General features: G+C 40.5%; 1 protein-coding gene across 4 annotated transcripts in view; it reads right to left on the minus strand.

Annotated features, from left to right (window-relative positions):
• Window positions 1–23,089, minus strand: part of LOC306762248 (uncharacterized protein) — a 119,570-nt gene that overhangs the window by 57,208 nt on the left and 39,273 nt on the right. For 3 of the 4 annotated variants that reach the window (XR_013771495.1, XM_079248689.1, XM_079248687.1), the window contains 4 exons: window positions 8,034–8,078; window positions 6,121–6,156; window positions 488–541; window positions 369–413 (listed from right to left, as the gene is read on the minus strand). Coding sequence is in view for 3 of the 4 variants with exons in the window: in XM_079248689.1 (XP_079104815.1) it covers window positions 369–413; window positions 488–541; window positions 6,121–6,156; window positions 8,034–8,078 (180 nt within the window). In the remaining variant the exon portion in view is untranslated. The remainder of the gene's footprint in view (window positions 1–368; window positions 414–487; window positions 542–6,120; window positions 6,157–8,033; window positions 8,079–23,089) is intronic. The other variant, XM_079248688.1, reaches the window with a different exon arrangement.

A 23,089-nucleotide genomic window follows, 5' to 3' on the forward strand; every position in this document is an offset into this window, starting at 1 on the left:
CTTGGACAGTTATTTAAGCACATACGCGAACAAAACAACACACACAAACTTTAATAGGCCCCCACACACAACCTGTCAGCAGTAAGAAAATTATGTGAATTGTGCTTACTGGAGCGAAGGAGACAAACAACAACAGAACAAGAAATAATCACCTGCAGATTCATTATTTGCTGCTGGATGATTTCAAAGACCTTTAGAGGATATTCCAACTTGAAGAAGATAACTAATTCAAAGGATTTGGCCTCTAAACTAGGTTGCCAATTAAACAGCTTGAACTAACTTAAACTCTTTCAACACACTAACAGACATGAGCTTTAGGGAAACTAAGGAGCTCATGATGTCTGACACTTGACATTGATGTGACTTACTTTTTGTCCTTTCATGCCGCCGGTCCCCTCGGCACCTGGCTGACCCTGTGGGAGGAGGCCTTGGTTAATGACTCTGTAACACAGCGGCATTGTAAATGTCACTGCAGGAAAATACGTACAGGATCTCCTCTCTCTCCCTTCTCCCCATTTCCCCCAGGGGCTCCAGGCTCCCCCTGCATGTGAACAGAGCACATCATTGACAGTGACTGACAGCGAAGGCAGGGCGGAAAGACAGAGAGCTGTGAGAGTGAAACTTGGGCAAGGGCAGTTGCTATGAATAAGTAACCGAAAAAAAAAAAAAAAGTACAGTCCTGTGTCATCTCAGAATCACACCACAGTGAGGAGAAGACATAGACGCAAGATCCTGGCTTTACAATGCTATGTTATTGACAAACGTAAGCCCCTGTTGCATTGCAGCACTTTTCCACATTTCGAGGTTAAAATCATTCCCCTGTCTGCCAATAGATGGCACTTAATGACTGCGAGTGACCTGTCAGACTAGTTTAACAGTGTTGGCTCCAGCCTGTTATGTGGAGAGTACTCTATGTAAACTGAACAGTTAGACAAATTTACTTGCACTTTGGTGAAGGCAGATGATGAGTGAATAAGTATGTAATAGGAAACATATACACAGGAGAACTTTTACCATTTTTACCAATGCAGCTAAAGGCATTTAGAGACCTTTGACTCCTATTACTAATTTGTGATGCACAAATAAAAGGCAATAGAAAGAAATTTGCATTGTAATTCCCTTCTGGGTTCAATAGAATTCTCTGATTAGTATCTCTTCCATCAAATGAAACACAAATACAATAATACCAAATACTATTGTTTCCTTTGAAGATTTATGGGCGTTGTTTCAGATACTCTGTTTAGAAAAATTAAGGAGCATCTGTTAAGCAATGTGAGAAGACAAGAGTGACAATTGCGAAAGACTGAAGCATATTTGTACACTCTGAAGTGACGGCTGGACTCTACCAGACAATAATTGCCAGTGAGCTATAGCCCTACCCCCATTCCTACGACTTGCTAATGACAGCCATCGTAATACTGCGCTATTCATTTAATGAGATATAGTCACTGTTTCCTCATCCAAATTAGGAGCTGTTATTAAGTCAGTAGACTGCTGCCATGTATGAACAGATGGATTGTCTTATTAATATTTCAGGCAGGGAGGAGGGAATAGCAGCAAAACTGACTTTGAGTACTAATTGAATTCTAAAGAGCTTTATCAACAACACGGAGCTACTTGGTTTTACCACAATAATCATATTAGAAATCAAACTACAAGCCTGCCTCTCTTGCAGGAGAGTAAATGAAATGTTTTTTGCATAACTAAAATAAATTATTTAATCAATAATAGCTCAATTATAATATATCACATGTTGAAACAGAGGAGCTTGATTGTGTTTTACAGAAAACATATGACCATATTGAATTATATCAGAAACATATTCAATCAATCACTTATTTATGCTTTCCAAATTTATGCATTCCAAATATTTAGGTGTTTTTTTTTTTTTTTTTGTTTTTTTTTTTAAACTTAAACTTAAATTTTTTTTGTCAGATTTTTTTTTTCTTGTGTAATAATGTCATTCAAGTTATTAAGCAGTGACAGGTGTAGACAGCAGGCAGAACAGCTTAGTAATCAAACATTGAGAGCCATGCAGTCATTAGGAAAGCAGTGTATGGTTTGTCTTGATGAACTAAGGTCTTCACTGGCAAATATGTTATCTGAAAGGAAACATACATGGATACAAGGTGGTGCCTTTCAGACATGTGTGAGGTAACTGTTCCAGGTGCATAATGCATCGCCCCCTTGCCACTGCAGAACTTGGCTTTCTCTCCCTCAGCTAAGACTTGAGGAAATAGCATGCATGATTTCCCAAAGTACTCACACAATTTTGATTTGTTAAAGATTTCTCCACATCTGGCCAGATGCATCTTCCTTTTCCTCATAAACTTAGCATGAAAACAAAGGAAATTTGTTTTTGCTTAACTACTTCTCCACGACGGAAAGTCATTTTCACGACGATGCATAATTTGTAAGGATTGTGCGTCTGTCATATGAGCAACACTGCTAATGTGCTGCTAGTGCTTGTAAACTATGCTCCCAAAGTCCCTGCAACAATTTCCTGTTGGGATCCACTTGTTTTGAGTGTCAGTTGCTGCCAGGTGTGTACCAGTCACAGGTGTATAACCAGGGCCTGATTATAGACTAATTGATAGACAGACATATCAGAACCTGGAACAATGCTCTCTCCCATAGATCCAAGATTATCACAGCGGACCTTCAGAATTTGGGAGTAGAGAGGATGGAATGCTCTGAGTCCAGACCTCAATCCAAATTAACACTTGTGGGATCAGCTTGGTTGTGCCATATGTGATAGAGTACCAACACAACCATGATGGCTGATCTCAATCAACTGAGACAGAAAAATGGGACCATGTTGGGGACCAGCATGAAGAGGTTCCAAACTGTCCTGATGTGTGTGGGTCTTTCATATGATACCAATGTCCCTCAGAGTGGTCAGTGTGTGTTGTTTTCCCTTGTTACAGTGGTACAATGCAATCATTCAAATCAAAAGCAACTCAACACAAGAGTGAATACCATCAAGAGAATATTGCAGGGGATTTCAGCACACCTAACCTAAACCCTCTTTACACGTTGAGCTGTGTTGCTCCTTTTAGTGAAGCTTGATCCTTACAAGTTATACCTTATTGTAAAGCTGATGAATCAGGCTTTTCAGTGTTGAATGATGCATTGCCACTGTGGCATTATCAAAGGACAGAAACAACCAGTCTTACATAAATATCCTCAGTTTTTGCGCTAAGATTGTTTTCTTTGCATGGTAGACTTTTAATTTGCATTTGTGGATGCCGTGACAATCTGCTTTCAGAGGTGCTCTTGAACCCATGCGCTGATTTTCCCAGTAGGCTTTCATTATTTTTATTTCTTTTTATTCAACACAGCTTATGAGGTTGAAAATCACAGCTATTCTGAATGGCTTTTTAGTCTAGTCTATTGCATATTGACTGGATTGTCTGAGTTCCTTCAATTTTCTTTGCAATGCATAACACTAAGCCTTTGTGCTGCAAGAATTAAAAGCATGTTTTTCTAGAAAGAAGTAGATATCATATCTATACTGTCATTAAGTATTCTTTTTTTTAATGTACATTACATTACATCATTTTATTAACATGACAGTGTATATGTGCTGTCATCATCATCCCAGGTATTTTTCATTATACTGCACACTGATACTAATTTGTCATGTTGAGGAAATTTGCACTGAGACATAACTGACAATGAAAATAAATCACATCCAAAGAAAAGTTGGGATTACCTGGGATATTATTAGTGGAAAACTCGCAAAGCATTAGAGCACTGATTCAGGGGAAAATGACCTCTATTATTGTAACATCTTCATGGAACATAATTTAGAATTAATATATTAGCTTGAGACTCCAGAGCAAGTTAATAAACCTTTCAACTGAAATTAACAGCAGCATGGCCTGTATTTATGTAGATTATCATTGTATTTACTCAATGATAAACCCCAGGGACTTGCTCCACCTGCGGTTGACTTTGGGTGATATGTTGACTTTGAGCCACCTCGAGTCATCACACCCCAATTAAGACCGTCGGCATCACTCTCTCCATCAATATCTGCAGTGTTCTGTCAGAGCCCATTTGAAACTGTCAGCGGGGGACACAGTTATGAAGATATAATTCATGAAGACACCGTCTTCCCAGCACATCATGCACTGCAGACCTCATTTTCAACTTTTCACTTTGAAACATTCACACTGTGCTGAGTGAGTGAGAGGAGATCAGCTCTTGCACATGTTACACTAGCAGCAGTTTAGAGGGACTAGCATCTATTTTGCACAAGTTAAAAAATGCACAAGGATGGAACAGAGAAGTAGGGTGATGCTGTTTAATTATTACTGCGTGTGGAAACTGGAACTCTCGTTTCCTTTTCTAGATGTGATGGTTTATCTTCTCTCACTTATTGTATTTGGCAGCTTTAAATTTCTTTACATGCTTGTCTTTTGCTTTTTTTTTTTTTTTTTTTGGTCGTTATAGCAAATTAAAATGTGAAGGGATCTTCTGGCACATGAATTTTCTCCTCATCCAAAGAAAACATAAATTTATCATAAGAAAGTGTAGATGCAGCTGCAATGTGGGGGCATGACTGAGTTATAGCAAAGGCAAGGCTGGTGTTCACATTTAGAGTGAGACTTAAAAAAAGAAACAATGCTTCTTAGCACCATATGCTTCAGCTAATGTGAGTCACATGCCTTACAATGGACGCTTTAATCATGTTCTTTAATCACAAAATTACATTTAATGTAATCTCAGCTGGAAAGCTTCAGTCCCTTGCAGACTTTGTCATCTGTGTTACTTTACCTTTCATGTAAATTCATTATACTCACTCAACTGGTACACTTTACCAAAGACTTAAACACACCATGTAATAAGAATTGTTCATGTTTTTTTCCCCTTCATGTTTTAACTCTTGTCTTTTAAATAAAAAAAAAAAAAAAGACTTTAAAAGATGTGACAGTAAAAATCAACCTGAACTCAAAATCTCAGAGCTCTGTTCCCATTTTGATCAGTAACATTGTAAGTTTTATGGCTTCAATTTTTGATACAAGACTTATTCAAGACAATGAAATAGCAGCTCTGCAGCCTTTTAGTGAAAACTCATAAAAACATAATCAGAGTTGCTTCTTATCTTGCACATTTTATTCAACACAGCAATTCTATGTTGTTCTCATTGAAAAGCCAACATCCAGTGGGACTATATGACGGTATCGCTGTCTCGTTTGTTCTGAGATACTGTAACTCTGTCCACAAAGGGACGACTTTCCTTTTCAAGGTTGGCCAGCTGACACTTCTCCTTCCTCTAGGCAAGGAGGCAACTCTGTGGCTGGAGTGGACACCACAGCCAACAAAGCAGCTATACATCAAATGAACAGGTGCCATCAAGAGATTGTCCCCTACACAATAGCTTTCACTCCCAGCATGATTATAAGAGTGCCACTGGAGGCTTGGTGGGTGGTGAGTAGAGGGTAAAGGGATAGGTAAGTTTGTGAAGGAAGCAACACAGATCATGGGAAAGCTGGTAGGAGTATATAGCTGAATGAGTTTTTCTTTTTTACACTCCATATCTCGTGAGCTGCTGGTGCAGCTACAACACCCCTGGGCTTCATGAAAATGATTGCATACTTTCCTTTTTTTTTGTTGAAAGTACTGTATGTAATGGCCATCTGTCTGTTTGCAGTGTGAGCACCAAGTCATGCTGTGCTGCGCTGCAGGAGGTGTAGAGTTGAAGCAGCTATTTAACTTGCAGCAGATACGCTGCAGTTGACTGAAAGGTGCCATTTCCAACGAGGGAGATCTGTTCCTGACTTTTAACACGCACACACATATACACACACAGAAGTGCCAGTCAAGGACAGAACAGCTTCTGTATCTGCTCACACACACATCTGGCTCGTCTGGACTGGCTTCTTGGGACAACAAGTTGCGTGCATCTTAATATAGACAACGCTTTGCAGATGATTTACCTCCTTGTCTATATGGAGGCCTGCTACAATGAACACTGCTCAGTCATCCTGACAATTCATGCTTGCTGGAAGTGCGGGAAAGGGTCACTTTATCAAGCTGGGAGACAGCTCATATCCACTTTAAATGCAGCGTGTCAGTATTTTGTTTTGTGACAAACAGTGTTCTGAATGATACCTTGACAGCTGCACCTTCGGAGATTCCTGGGGGGCCCTGAAAGAAAATACCAAAAAACAATCGCATTAATACACCAAACCTCATTATGTTGCTCACCATCCTTTCCAGCACTTTGTTCAAAATGGCTTGTTTACTTGAAAATATTCCCATCAGTAGCAGCGGCCTGTGGCTTTATATTTCTAACCTTTGCACTGCAGTTACCTCTCATGAAGACATGGCTGGACCCCAGTAGTCTACAGATAATCTTTGAGTGCTGCTTTGTTATGCACCTCTCACAGCCTCCACTGTCGCTGTGAAATGCTAATTTGACTTTGTATAATAACGGCTGCCCCCTCAACTGCACGCAACATCCTGCTGCCAATGGACAAGAGAGAGTGATGCCCTGGAGTGTGTTCTGAATAGATGATTTTGCCCCAGAGATCTACCTCAGCAAAACAGGTGACTCATAAATGCCAATACCAGGGGATGAGGGCATATCTGGCACATTATCATCAGGACACTGCCATTTAGAAATGTCACTCTATACCCATTCTGTCTTTCTTTTTTCCTACAACTTCGTGTCCTACAACTATATTAGTTATTAAGGAAGCAGATTTAAGAGCAAGTAGCTCAGATATACTGAGGACAACTGAACCTGAGCAGCAGCGATAGACTCAGAAAAGTCTGTCTTCATGCATGTCTTTATTTATGGATGAAGTAAAAACAAATCTGGTGTCCTGATCACAATTGCAATCAGGGCAATCGTGCTTGAAATTAATTGCACACCCAAAGCATCTGGGCTGCATGAAGCCTAAGCGCTCCAGTTTGTCTTAACATCAGCAGTTAAGAGTCTGACAAGTTGTCTGCTTTAACGCATCACCGTGTTTGTGCCCTTTAGTATGTGGGTCACTACACAAACACACAAACACTGCCTGGGATTGGTTTGAACACCTAAGGAAAAGACCATAGCTCAAGAAGTCAATGATCCAATGAGACAGACCTGCCCAACTCATCAATACAAACACTTTCAAGTGCTATCTGAAACCACCCCATGTGGTTTCTTGCTAATAACATAGCCTGTTTGGAGAAGTATGGGAACAGATTTTGAAAAATCAATACAGAGCGAACATGAAATGAGTAAACATCAATGTCTTACCGTGTTTCAAGAGTTCTTTTCCAGAGCAACTACACGCTTTACTGTTACATGTTTTATGTCTACTGCAGCGATGTCCTATGTCTGCCTCAAGGGCTGCTGTCCTGCAGGTTGTTGATGTATCCCTGTTTTAATGCAACTGGCTTCCATTAAATGGATCCAACAGCCAATGAAACTCTGGACAATGACTGATTCTTTTGAGTCAGGTGTTTTGGAGCAGGGATGCATGGAAAACCTGCAGGATTGTGGACCTTGAGGACCGGAGCTGGAAACCCCTGGTTTACTGCTTTGATATTATGTGGTCATGTTTAGAACACCAAACTTTGGCTGGGAGACTTTGGTAACTTGTTGAAATTATTTTTTCATGGCTCTTTCTAGGCAATTGTAAGAAGCCACCATGCTTGAAACAACCAATCAAAGCAAATATCAGTGAGAATCACTGTCACTCCAGCAGCTGCCATTCCTTCACATGCATGCAGTCTCTTCTGCAGGGACATATGTATGAAGCAGCGCTGAAGCACAGCAGAGACGGAGAGGGAGGGACCTGAAACATGTAATCAGTCAAATTTTCCATCTATTTCTCAAAGTTCTGCTTTAAAAAAAGAAATAATTCATTGCTGCCTGTGTTGAGCACATCATCAAGTGTTTGTCATCAAGTTGGGGCAGATGTGCTCATCAAAAGGTTATCATTTTGATGCTGATTTATCAAAAAAACTACAGCATTAAAATATTAAATTCTTGTAAACACAATTTTATTTATGTGTCACAATACATCACTTACAGGCAGGCCTCTGGGTCCCGGCTCGCCCGTCTTTCCTCTCCGTCCCTGAGGAAGGCACCCGAAAAAAATGTAATAATAAATCAATGACATTCCACAAGAAGAAAGTGTGCGACAACAGGTGTGGCAAAACAAGCATGCAGCCAGCAAATACGGCTAGACAGGAATTCCTGACGCAGCCTCTAATTTGCTTTTAATTAACAACAAGAAAACAGCTTAATTGCTGCACCCCGTGTGGCCCACTAATCTTTGTTCTTTCCTTTGCTTTACTGCCTCCTTTCCAGCTGTGTGACTCCCTCAGTGCATCAATCAAGCTGAGGACCACATATAACAGCAAACAGGACAAGCCAACCCTTGCTGCCCAGCATTGAAAAATGAGGTCAGACTGAAGCCACAAGCTTTAGCCACTTTGCTTTTAGTTTTTCTTTTTTTAAAAAAATGTTTTGTGTGAATTACAAAAAGCCTCTGTGTAGACAGTCTTGAAAAGCTGACATCTTAATGAGATGTAATGCTATCTGAACCAAAGCGAAGTTGCTACATTAAGAAGGTTTATGTCTTCATGAGAAAAGAGGATAACGCCTCTATGGATATTCACGCAGGCATCTACTGGCAGAGCATCTCTGGCTTGGTGTTGGGAAGTGCCTGGAATTAGCTGGAATTGCCACACACACAAGATGGATGTAGAATCATTTTGATTAGGAGATGGTAATACTCTGACCATTATCAATTCGCTGTACGACATCCTAATCAATGGTGAAAAGTTGGAAACTGTGTGAATATCTGTATTAGGATAAAAGAGGATTACCTCTTTTTAGTGCAAGTTTCATCATCTGACAGAAGTGCAATATTGAAGCATTATATTTCTCTTCCACTGTATGTGTTAGTATGGGTGACACAAAAACACTTCTTTCCTCTACTGAGCTGCTTGCTGTGTAGATATCTGAAAAGAAAGGCTCACTAGCTGCCGAAAGAAAAGTTGAGAATCACAAAGCAACACCCCCGACTCTTCCCTGTGACACTCTGTGTACGCAGACTTTGATTAACTGGGTCGAATTTGACATTTGCGATTGCCTGCAACAAAGACAAAGGAAGGAACTTCAGTTCAGTAAGAGCTATCTCTTTTAATCATCTGTTTGCATGTGCGCTCATGCTCATAGGCAGTGTGTGTATGCTTCTGTTTGTAGTCCACAGATTACAGGATTATGAAAAGAGGAGAAGCCAAGGTGTAGTACAGTAAATATTAACCCTAATAATGACACAATAAAACCGAAAGGTGCTTCCTCTCGGGAGCTGTGCTTTTTCTTCTGTTCACGCCGTTTGATGTACCGACAAAGCCTTGACCAGAGTCTTTTGATCATCTGGGTTAATGCACTTCTAGGACCTTGGTACCTAGGCTTTAATGTGAGCATGAATTAGGAAGGAGTTGGAAGAATTCAAATTGCCTTGATGTGTAGAAACAGCGTTTTTAAAATTTGAAATCTTTTGCTTCATATGACTGATATTACATTACACTGAAGTAAGCTCTTTGATGGGATGCTTTACCTTTGTGACATGAAAAGAGCTGCCAGAGCTGGAGCCAAATGGTTCAGTGGGGGCTTATGTATGAAACCGCAACAAGCAGATGCAAAACTGACTTTCGCGTACAAGGTTTCTGTCTCATAATGAAGCATTTGGTGATGGTGGAAGGTGTTAGTTTTCTTCTTTTGGTCATAATTAACAGGCTGATTGTCATCCCTACCACTGCAAAAAGATCAAACTGTTAGTTCTAACCTCAGTCCCCACTGCTGCCCTTTCCCCTCTGAACACAACAACAAAAGCACATTACACAGATAAGTAATTTAGCTAATGAATATTTCATATGCTATTATTCCAAGTAGATCATGAATAATGCAGTTTTTAAAATGATTTCTCCACAGTTGCCCTTAAAATCCCTTTTAATTTCAAAGTACAGAATTGTTTTATAGCAATGCATTTGCATACTATCATCAAAATAAATACCCACACCAAGTTTTCTTCCAGTCAAGTGAAAACAACTCAATAAGGGTCTGTATTTCACTCCACAGGTCTCAATTTTATTGGTAGTTTTTCTAATATGTTCTACAATTGAACCAAAAAATGGGAAATTAGTTAGTTCATAAATTGATCTCCACATCTGGACAGTTGTGAAAAACTTTACTCAGCACAAAGAAAGGCAGAGATTTTCGAACAGTTGCTGGATGTGTCACTGTCTCGGTTTTATGTTGCATCTCTGCTTCAGTGATTTCATTATTTTTTGGATTTCACAGGTTGTCATCTTCTTTCTTTCAGTGTTAATGTTGACATTTAAACTTAAACATTTTGCTTTTGCAGATTTTGGCACATCCTAACAAAGGCTAATTTGCCAACGGTCTTGCACACTGCCTCTTCTCCGGACCCTCTCCTGCCAGAAAAAGCCAGTTTGATGTTGACTCTGTTCTGTTTCTTTCTTTCTTTCTTTCTTTTCTTCGCTTCCTCCAATAATGCCGTCATGGGTTTTCTTTGCTGAATCAGTGCTGGTGTGCGTTCAAAACAACCAGTGCATTGATATCCAGTTGCCTTTGTGTAACATGGCGCCATTAAGCAAAATGCAGCTGTCATGACACTCCAAGCTGGAAGTGTCTCTCCGTGATGGAATAGTGACTGCTTCAGGATAAGTTTTACAACCTTGTATTGGAAAATGAGGGTATAGACTGTGGACAGATTTTTTTTTAATATAAACTCCTTTTTGTAACTCATGGAAAAGATGTCTATTCAACTTTCACTTTTCAACCAAATATAGAGGTCAGTGGATGTCCTGGCATAGATGTCTTTTCTGCATTGTGATAAGACATCTTAATCTTTCACTTTTCAACAAAATCACAATGCCAATGTTGGCCAAGGTTGTCCATGCAATGTCTATTTAATGGACCTAATGGACATGGTGAATTTAGACACATTTTAAGTCCATTACAAACATCTACTTGTAATTTAATCCATTGTAAGAGAAACGTTTTATGAACTGTGCAATAGTAACTATTTGTAATGACATATGATTTTTGCTCTCAGTATTTGCTGTCAACTCATTTAACTCCTGAGGGCATACATGTGGGAAGCCTGGATTGAATTTTTTTTCTCTGATAACATAATATTCCTGCACCATTTAAAAACACCAGCAGTTCAGATAATTGCTCTCATAATAGAGCAATCCACTGTGTTACACCAAAATAAATCTCTGCCCAAGAGACCGCTACTTAATATCTGTCTCTATCAAATCCTTGTACAAGCTGACAAGAAAGAATGAGTCCACAACGGCCATTGCTGTCTGCACTTAGTTGATCGCCCCAACTGAAACACCAGTAAGATAACCACCTCTAAAGGGACATTCTGGCTCTGTGGAAATAATTAAGATATCATGAGATGTCCTGGACAGAAGTTTAGCCCTAAAGCACTAAAAGTCAGACTTTTTTTTATGATGCTTCTGAGTGCTCCAACAAACTTTACCGAACACCTACAATGTCAAAGAAGTTTTTTTTTTTAAGCGAGAAATTTAAGTCAAATTGTTTGTTTATGTCAAAGGAGGTAATTAACTAGATTAGTGATAGCAAGTAGCGTTGCTGACATGTAAAGGGCAGGACATGTTTTTACAGGAGCATTTTCTTTGTGTGTGTGTGTGTGTATACCGATTAATAATAAATAGTCACTCGTGGACCAGACGAGAGAAAAAAATCAAAACAAAAATATTCAATCATTTAAACTGACCTGTAAACAACTGGATGATGATATGTCTATCAAACTCAAGTCCCATTTGTCTGTCTCCCTTCAACCTGTCTGCATGTGCCCCTCTTGATGCACCAACTGCCAGTTCTCAGACAGACCTTGGCTAGCTACACTACCTAGCATTTTACAACAGTTCTCAAACTTCTTGAACCAGATTCCAAAGATGACATAAGTTGGTGTTTGCAACTTCTGTGCTCATAAGGCCCCCCCACTTCAACCCGGTAGTGAAACCTACGTTATAAACAAGTGATTGAACACACATGAGTTAGAGAATGTGGTGTCATGTTTTTGCCACCCTGATCTCCTGGCGCTCATCATTGATTACTCGATCCACCTGCTGGCTTCCTAATTGCCTCTGCTACCTCATTCAGTTCACCTGGTTTCCTTTTCTCTCACTGCCTACTTAAGCTCCCTCCAATCCCTCCTTTTCTGCCAGATAATAATCAGACCTATGTCTAGTTTTGTTCCAGCGGTCTATGGATTGTTCCTCAGTTGCCGACCCTCTGCTTCATGCCCCTGGATTACCCTCCTTGCCTTGCCCTTGACGGATACCGCTATCTTTCGGATCTTCTGGTTACCGACCCTGCCTGTCTTTGGATCTCTGAGCCTTGTCTTTGCCTGGATGAGTATTTTGCCATCCTGTTTACCTCCCAGCTGTTGCCTGGTTTCTTCTGCAGACCACTCTCCTGGACTGATCTTCTGTTCATACTCCTCCACCAATAAACTGGTCATTTGTCCAGAACTCCCTGTGTGTGGCTGAATTACGGATCCTCAGGGTAACTCATTACAATGTGGTTGATGAAAAGCAACAGATCAGAGCGACTTGACGAAGAGGTGGCAATTAACTTATTTAGTTTCTTGTAATATCAGGCACTTACTGAGAAAAAGTCAATAAGTTTAATCAGACACTGTGACCTTTATTGTACTACATGGCAGTTCGGTTTAACAGTAAACGTCCATTGTTTTGGTTAACCAGGATGAGACTCAAAACATTCAGTGATGAAGAAATGGGAAAACCGGAGAGGATGAGTGGTGAAAAATAAATAAATACAAAAAATAAATATGCTTCCTCTTTTGGCGGAAGGATTAACTGCACATTCAAATCTTGACAGTCCTCTGTACAGCCAGTTGTCCGTCCGTTCGTCCATCTGTTCATTCATTCATTCATTCATGTAAGGTTGTTTGGGGTGAAAAGGCAATGCCAGGAGATAAATGTTTGAGTTGAACTGCAGCTGAAAGCAGTAACTAGGCAACAAGCATGAAAAGGAAAGGAAAAGTTATCATTTAAAGTTCAATAAAAAAGAAATAATAATGAAAAAAAACAAAAAAACAATTAAGATAAAGTGCCAAAATGTGAAAGGAACACTGCGTGGCAAGAAATAAAATAAAATTTCTTTGTAAAAACAGCCAAAGTAAAAATTTCTGACTTTTTAATGATAAATTAAAAAAAGAGTGAAAGCTCACAGGACCAGAAAGCAGCGGTTGCTCTCAGTGAGTCTTTTCTTTCAGCAAAGCCAACCTTAACTTTCTCATTTCCTTTTGTGTTTCTTCATCTCTCATTTATCTCCCCTTTGTGGATTTTGCCATTTCATTATTCTGATCTCATCCCTCTCTCCTGTCTCTTGCTTTTCATGTCATCTCTGCTTCCTTCCCGTGTTTTCTGTCACTCAGCCGGCTTCGTTTTTCACTCAACTACCAGCTTCTGTTGGATCACCCTGGCAATCTCTGTTGCTATGCGACACTCAGTGTCCTATAAATTTGACAACATCCTAGTGCTTGATTATTATTTGAGCGTTGCAGTGTGAAACCCTCCTTCAGGTCACTGCAGCAGAATAGAGGGAGGGAAGGTGAGGAAGGAAATGAAGGATGAGAAGGAGGAAAGGAGGTGGTGAAAGATGATGCGATTGTGGTGGAAGACAAAAAAAAGAAATTTCATATTAAATGGGTTTTTTTTTTAAGAAATGAATGAAGGGGTTGGAAAAAACCTAGTAAATACACATGCTACTTATTAGTTTCAACTCAAAAACCTGCAAGTTGTGCGAGAATATCATTACATGAACTACTAATTCAATAAGCAAAAGCAAGAGTAGGCACATGTTTGAGCTGAAAGGAGGAGGCTTCATGTAGACTGACAGCATAATTTGAACTTCCTACTTAATCCACGTGGATCCGAGGCTTGACTGATTTCAACTTAGCAATGACTTGTAAAGTGTAAAGGGGAAGCAGACACGGGGCTCTGCTCAGTCCTGCAATACAAGCCTCAATCTGAGAGCAAAGTCAACAGCGACACTGACACACAGCAGAAGCACTCCTTTATGATGACTCCATAATCCTCATCCCAAATGTCAACATGTACTTCGAGACATCCAATGTCTCGCTATCCATACTGGGATAACAAAGCAGCATAAAACGGAGAAGGCTGGATGTGTCATCTTTGAAGCTCTGAAGCAGACATACCATCAAAAACTACATAATCCACCTGATAAATGACCCTGTCAAGAGGGGTCAGGAGTTAAGCTGGTGAAGCCTCAGGAAATGAACAGTACCGGACCGCATTCAAACCTGACTCACAGCAGCAGAGCACAAAACAACGGGCACTTACTCTTCCTTTTCTTTTTATACCGTTTGCTGTAACTATTTTAATCTTTTTTTTAATATCTAAGACACACACTACAATGTTTGATAATGCAATCACCATTAAGTTTGCATTTCATGTATGCCCATCTGTTTGACTTAATTAATCATGTAAGACTGAACTTCAGTGTCCTCAAGGAGAAGCTCTTTGACATTACCCAAGCCAAATTTGTCTGCGACAATGTTATGGGAGAGATGACCTTTTCTTGACTGAAAAACTTGCATGCCACTCTCACTCTTTCTGCGTGGGTTGACTCTTGTCTCCCTCTGGGGACATGTACTCAGGCCACCTGAGCCTTTTGTCTAACTGCAGTGCTGGCTTTAACAAGAATTGACTGCTAAGCTCATGAGCGGCAGCTGCACTTGCTTTGGCAAACAATCATGAACAATTGACTAAAAATGACATATTTTCTTTAATATACTTAGGTGGATTTAATAATTCACAGAAAGTAGCAGAGGTAGCATGCTAGTACCATGTCGAGAAACAAGAGATAGTGTTGCAAAGGGCCAAAGAAATCATCTCTCTACTAGTGTCACAATAAATGCTGACCTTCAAATATAAACGTGGACTCCTAGAATCGTGAAAGTGTTTTCTCACATCCACAAAAGGCAAAAATAAATAGGATGTCGGCCACCACACAACCTGTCACAATATTTATTCCCCAGTGAAAATGCTTGTCTGCTCATGGCCTGTGAAAGGCTGGGGAAAAAAAAAAAGAAAAACATGACTAACACATAGATAACAGATGCATTTAATCCTTTGGTCAAGCAGTTCTTTTGGAAAACTCACTGTATCCAGATTCAGAGAAGATACAGGCAATTACTCGGTAGCACTCGCCGCAAAAGTTAATTTATTCTGCAATTAATTCTGAAATGCCATCCTTTCTCCTTGAATATATGTTCTCATCTCTCATTTAACAACTTGCACAAGGAAGCAGAAGACTTAACAAGGCCAGGAAAAACAGCGGGGCGAGTACATTTGAAAATAAAGAAATTTCTGCAGTATCCTCTTAGAGATTTAACCACATTTAACTCAACTTATGTACTGTAAAAGTCTAATTAAAATGTACATACACCTATATCACCCTTGACATTAGTGTTAAAATATCAAATAGTAATATTATCAGATGGTGTGAAGAGCAAGTAGTCCATATATTTGCACCATCTGTGCTGCTTAATGCAACTGTCAAAACCTTTCCAGATCCCATTTTCAGGGGGTAAAGTTTTGCCACTGATGCCTCTGAGGTAAATACTGATGATGCCCTTTGGTGGAAATATCACTAAAGGCGCCACATAGTCTCACCTGCTTCTTATTAAGGATCCAATTAGAGGCAGGCAGTGTAAATTCCCTTACTTCTGACTTCCCCAGTGGTTGCCATCTTAAGACACTGCACAAGCTCAGAAAATGCCTGGGCACTGGAGCTTGCAGAGATCCCTTGCACTTGGTAAAAGCCTCAATAAAATAGGATTTGTTCCAGTTGTTTACTGAGGGTTAAGAGGAGCAGCCGGGGCAGGAAGAGAACGGCAAAGCCGACAGCTGCCTGGCAGGGGCTCAAATGCAGCTTAGCATTTTTCACTATTCTGACTGGCACACAATGCTCTCTTTAACTCCCAGCCATCTAAATATTCAGGGACGTATAAAGAGATGGCTGACACCGCATCCGACTTAAGACACAGCTCAGCTGGCCAAGATTGCACCTATAGTCTTTTGGCTAAAGCTTTCCATGAAGGCTTTCCTCACAGAGACTCAATCACAGTCTCCATGTGACTAAATGGTTATTTGCACAAGTGCCACTAGATGGCAAACTGGTTTCATCACAAATTTTGGACATGGTGGGGGACACAGCCAATGATGGAACTGTAAGTTCTCTCTCAGAGAGGATGAATGTCCTCAATGCATGAATCTATGATGTGTGTTGGGTAACATCCCTAATTAGGCAGTCTGGCAATTAGGCACTGAATACCATAAAGACGATTTTTTTTTCAGTAGAAAGCCTACAATGACGAGAGAAGAAGGAAACAGATGAGAAGCAAGAATCTGTGAGAGAGTGAGGAAGAATGACAATAACTCTCATACCACATTACGCCTCTTTTCAGCTGCCGCACAATGCAAAGTGACACAGGTGGCAGTATAAGGGTACGCAGTGAGAGAACACAGCATATTATTCAGTAAAACAACCATTATAGAGCTATTTTAGCAAATCCTCAATTCATGATGGTCACACGGTGTGCAAACACTCAAGCCAAAGGCAAACACAGGAAATGCAGACAGTAAATGTCTATGGAAACTAACTATGCAAGCCCCAAGGGAGCTCCAAACAGCTCTTTACAACGGCCACGTTTCGACCACATCTTCAGCCATGACTTTTAAGAGCTCATTGACTTTAACAACTCCTAAGAAGAGGAACGAGAGCTGCTGATATGATCTGAATTTACATCTTTATGGGGCGAGGAAGTGATGATAAATCTACATTTAACTATGAACTCAATTCCCACCCATCAGCGAAGTGTCTGTGCGATGTTTCCATGCAAGCTGGGTGCCTATTGCTTTGGCCCCTCACTGGGTCAGCAATGCCTCTTCAACGTTCTCATCTCCTAATGGATGCTGTTATTAGTTTTGACTCTTTCACACTTTCACATTCTCATCTGGACTTCTGGCTGTACTGTTCATCCGGAGCAGATCGCTCCCACCTATGTTTACAGATACTGAGTGTTTCATTAATGCATTATCCAACGAGTGAACATAAGAGGCTGGAAATCTACTTTGAATAAACCCTGGCTCATTTTACAAACTAAATATTTGAGGTCAGAGAGAATACACTGTGTAAAGATCCACAGGGTGCTCTCTTCAAGTACTGCAGTCCTCAGCAAGTCATATGCCCCATATCACTCAGCACGCATGACAGATTACACTAAGGTCCCCCCCACACTGCCATCTGTATGATATCAGGCTACTGTCAATGTATTGCTCCCTGACATTCCATTAAAGTGGACACAGATGAATGTATCTAAATTGGTTGCAGGCAGGATGAGAGTGTGTGGAGAATCAGAATATGGATGTCAGGCTGTTAGAGAGTGATGTAAGTAACACAGTCTCCCACAACCACACCTCTGTGGTCTTTTCAGACCTACATCTCCTCCCCAACAAGCCTCCTTCCCTGAGCAACTCTTGGCTTGTGGTGTCCTCCCCCTTCCCCTTGACCGACTTGGGCGACGCAGCTGACACAGACCATGCTTTCTTGGGGCATGCTTCAATCCAAGCATTGAAGATCAAAAATGCCCTTTTAAAGATATTTTCATTTTCAAACTGTGTCTTCTCTTTGGAGTGACCTAAAATGTCAGCAACGTGTCTTTTGAGCGCATTTCTAGACTGCTTGGAGCCAGAGAAATTCTACTATTTGGATGACTAAGGCTGTAGTGTGGAGCACAGAGTCGGAGGGTCCAGTCACCTCCTACACACTTACAGACTTCATTGAGTCAAGAGAATTTACTTCAGCTGGACCTGTTTAATACATGCCACTCCAGTAGTGCACTTATGACCTGGCAGACATTGAAACAACATTTAAAAATGTATGTGGAAGTGTCATACAAAGGGCATTTGGGTGCCAGGTCCACCTGAACAACAGAGACCCACATATTGCCTGCAGTGTCCTTACTGTGTGGTCAACTCTCTCCTGATAAAAGTTAGAAAGCCATACATGCATGAATGAGGGCCATGCTCTGGCCGACTGTAACAAGTCTATGCAATGCTCAGAGGATGTGTTGACCTACATTACCCCTTGTTGAACATCAGTTTTTCACACCTATACCCACACGTCGACCCACACAAACATAAATACACAGTTACTATAAAATCCAGCAAGCAAGGTGCAATCAAAGTGGCCCTCCCAAAGTCTTGCCCCTTGTATTTCGTCCCTGTAATTAATTGGCCAATTAATGCATGTTTATTCTGGACACCCGTGGATGTAACAAAATTGTGGCGCACTGGGAGAGATGGGAGTCAGACAGATAAATCAAAGCTTTGTGCATCTGTCCTTGCATGTGCCAAACGCTTCCCCCTGTAACCCTCCACTCTCCCAACAGGGCTCGTATGAGAGACCTTTTCATCGCCAATCAGGTCAAATCTTTGTTTCATCCTCCCTCCCAATGCACTTGACATTGACAATATTAATTGCCTTGTGCTCTGGGCAAACGCATTACCTCCCGGTGTAATACAGGTGTCAAAAGTGTGCTTCTCTGAATTTCATCAACGTGAACCAAGCCAGAAAAAAAAAATGGGAAGAAATACCTCTTAGCTTCGGTTCCACAAAGGGTTAAATAAGCCTCCTCCTGCTTGTAAAATCACACTGGGTGTAAATCTGGCCATAAAGTCTCAGCTGTGAGCCCTGCTGACCTGTAAATTCTTCTCTCTGTCTTTCTCTGTCATTGAGCTTCAGCAGGTCATGCCAAAACTGTAACTACATATCTACATCACGCCACTATGTTTAAACACTGCTTAGAAGATGACGACGTTTCAGCTATTTTATAGTTTAACCAAAGAGAATTGGACTAAATTTGACAAATCTGTAGATATTTAACAGCGAGTCATTTCACCTTAGAATTATTCATGGTTATGTGTTGAAAAAGACATGTCATTGAAATGACACATTTTAGTAGGAAAACGTGGCTCCAATTAAACTCAAAGAAAACCTACACAGACTAAACATAAAATATATCAATGTATGTATTACCATATCAAAGCTTTCATCTGATTCAGTCATAACATCTCAGGAAATGCCATTCTGTTAATACATACAAAATGTGAATCTACTAAGGAAATGCAACTTCTAACGGTTAAAAGGGATACATGAAGAAATCTATATACTTTTATACTCTATACTTTTAATGAACTGGACATCAGAAAAACCTGCTTCCAATCGAGTTGATGCTATTTGATGTATTCACTGTATCACCCGAATCAACAGCAGCCTCCCATGGAGAACTTCTGGCAGGAAGGCTGGTATTCTCACCAGGGACTCGTTACTTAATAATCTTACGCTGCGGGTGCACTGCTAGAGGTCAACAGTCTGCTACAGCTGCTGTTCATGTGTGCCTTCACCTATGGAGAAAGAAACCGCTGCCAAATGTTTCAAGCCCTCACAAACTCAGCCATTACTTCTTCCCTATCACTGTCACTGTGCACGTTTGTCCCTGCAGACACGCGGTCTAATCGAAATGAATCTAAGCCAAGTGCATTAGATATGATGTGAATGTCATCTATAGTGTGCAGGCTCAATTATCTCAAAACAACATTTGCTCTGTCCAGCAGAAGGAGAGGCAGACACGTTCCAGTTACAGCATGCATTTGCTTTTCAGAGAGTGGCATACTTTTTCAAATTAGGTTAAATGACAACAGCTATCAACTGAGCAATGAGGATGCATAGTATCAGTTTTAAAGTGGATGGATGTTGGAGTGTAGCATCTGACACTAATGGTTTGACCACAGTGCACCCACATAAGGCCATCTGAAAAAGAGGACTGGCTTGATAGTGGTGTCAAATTAAACCTTGAATAGTTTGTTACAAAGAAAATAATGGAGTTAATGTATTAACTTAGTTTTGGAAGTGAAACCACGCCTCAACCACACCTCTAATCAGCCTTCTTATACTTGCTTCAATTCTTTAACTTCCGGTTTGTCTTGTTTTCTGGACCCCTCCCTTTCCCATCGCTGTTCTCGACATCTTATATTCTGTCTTCCCATAAAACCTATTTGCTTTCTTTTTGTCCAGCCTTCCATTTTCCCGCTAGGCTCTCCATTGCTCCCCCTCATTCCTTAACCCCCCATCTGTTTTTCTTTTTTCTTTCTTCTTTTAGCTTTTTTCCTTCTTTCTTTTTCATCCCTTCCCCTGCTGCCTCTGTAACTCTTGTGTTCCTCACTTATTTCTTTTCTCCTATTTTCTTCCCTTTCCTTTCTCTTTTCTTTCAGGTACCATCTTGGTGTGTTCCATACACTGGTCTCCTGAAGATCCCAGACGTCTCCCTGACTGCCACACGACTTTGCCGTCCCAGATGTCCATTCCAAATCCTTCTTTCTTCACCCTCTTTAAATCCCTTCAAGCCTACACAGTTGTGGCGTCGTTCTTTCTTGTGAAATAAAAAATAACTATAGTGCAAGATTGCAAAAAATACTGGGTGGACAATTTGCACCGAACGGACCAACGCCCTTTGAGATATATCATGACAAAAGTGTAGGAAGCAAATAATAGGAAAAAAGAATTAGGCCAGCGCATTTGGTCAGGACTTACAGACAGCTGTCTCAGTTGTTCAGCTGTGGGAATGAATGAAAATGTAAACACCACTATCACTTCCAAAAGACAGTAATTACCCCCTCTCTTCTGTGCTGGAAATGGACCGATCCAGTCACCAAGCAGAGGCGAGACAGACCCTGTTTTGTAGTGTTTTGACAGATAATATCTGTGCCACTTTAAAGAGCCCTGCAGCTGTTGTTGCTGTAACTTAGATTCTGAGATTTTTTGACACAAGAGAATAACTCAAAGTGTTTCTAAACTACCATTACTGAAGTGAATTGATTTAGGTCTCGCTAGCAAATATTATGGAGGTGGAGACAGTGGACAAATGTGATATGAAAGCAGCTGGAGTTTTAGAGACAAAAACTTTATTATTGTCCAAATTTCCATCACTCCTTTTGATTAAAAGAAAAGTCATCTGAACCAACTTTACGAACATCATGCATACATCAGTGTTGCTCTCTAGTTTTATCTGACTTCCAGCTGACTCACAACTTTATTGATAGCTTGGGATGAAATCACGGGTGAAGTAATTAGAGCTGGGCGGTATGACGATCTATATCGTTTGGACGATAGAAAATGTATTTCGTTTCATTTGAGGCTCTATCGTTTACGCCACAATAAGGTGCTTTACTGCAGTATTTTCCATCGAGATGCGCTTTACGGCATGCATGCTGCAATATATAAACAAACATGGAGAAAAACGGTAGCAGACGTGTTTCAAAACAGGATAATTAACTAAAAGATGACTAGCCAACCAAAACTGATGCGTTTGTCATAAAAGAGGGGAAATTTCTGTCACATGAATGCAATTTGGATATAAAAAGACGTGGAACTGACGACACACTAGCTCACAGTCCAAACAACAGACTCCGACACGACTACCAGTAACTCATTTTATCGCCCGCACAAGAATTTGGATAAAAAAATACAGAGTGAAGAATGGAGTCAATGAGCAAAAAGCAGCATCAAGTGGAGGAGAAAGCACTCCTAATAAACTCCAAATGCAAATGCTGCAACAGGCAGGCGAGAAACGCCATTTGGCCATAGTTCCACCAGATGGAAGGAGATCACCGCTGCCACTGCAAAGCACATCTGACAAATAACTGATGACTGACACAAAATGACACAAACAATTTTATATCGTTATTTATATTGTTATGGGGATATAAAATGAGCTATATTGTGATGTGAAATTTTGGTCATATCGCCCAGCCCTAACAGTAATACGGTGGTCCATGCTGCTGTCACGCTATTACAGAAATGCCATTTATATAAAACCTACACTGACAACATACGTCTGAGAAAAAAAATCTGCATAAAAACTGACCTCACATTCAATTGAGAATAATTTCAAAGAGAACAATAAACGTGAGAGCAGAGTGACTTGGAATTGAGTAATTAATCTGTTGGACACTGTAATTAGTGACCACGGTGGTTTCTAATGCAGGAAGACAGAACAGATTTAACAGAGGATGAATCACCTGTTAGTGAAATTAAAGTCCTTTCATATCCCACAGACCCACTCTGTAATATTCCTTAAATAGCCATCAATAATCTGTCTGGATTCTTTATTCAGTAGCACTCATGTGACATCTTTGGTTTCCTCCCACATTTAAAAGGTAATTTTGGCTTTGCCTTCCTCATTTTCTGTAGCCTTGCGACCAAATTCATCTAAACCATTTCACCTTTATTAGGACTTTTGTTCTCTATTGTCTCCTTGACATATGAGGTATGACATATGCCTCCACCCACCCACATCCCCAGCTGAGTGGTGCTGGCAAATATTTCCATGTGAAAACAGAGCTGTGCTACAAACGAGAAACTAAAGTCAGAATAAAAGCAGTCAGTTGAGAACGCCACCTGATGAAATTTCTGCTGCAGTTTGTTTTTACAAAAGAAGCACATATTACACAGCGACTCACCAGAAAACCAGACAAACCCCATGCTTGACACGAAATTAAAAATCTACACTAGTAACCAGCTCACTGCATTCAAATGTATTAATGAGTGAATAATCTGCTCAAAAGATCTCCATTGCATAATTTACTCTTTGCCTCTGTAGACAGAGCAGTAGCAATGTTCTCTCTCCTTTTGGGCTTTCTGGGGTTGCGTCATCTCTGCATGGGCACAGCTATGTCTAATAAGTGCACTGTGCAGCACATCAGTCAGCTCTGTGCATTGTCCAAGACCAGAAAACCTTAACGCGGAGGAGGCCCTGTGCTCATTAAAGGGATTTCAAATGCTTTGCATTCACCTAAAGTCTCTTTCTGAAAAATGTATCAGGGAAAATTGTGGATTATTTATCAGCAGGGATGATCTCTCTGGGAAAAAAATCTATTTTGAATGCCTATGTAAGTTTTC

Source organism: Telmatherina bonti, assembly GCF_933228915.1.
Source record: "Telmatherina bonti genome assembly, chromosome: 11".
In the NCBI taxonomy this organism is placed as follows: Eukaryota; Metazoa; Chordata; class Actinopteri; order Atheriniformes; family Telmatherinidae; genus Telmatherina; species Telmatherina bonti.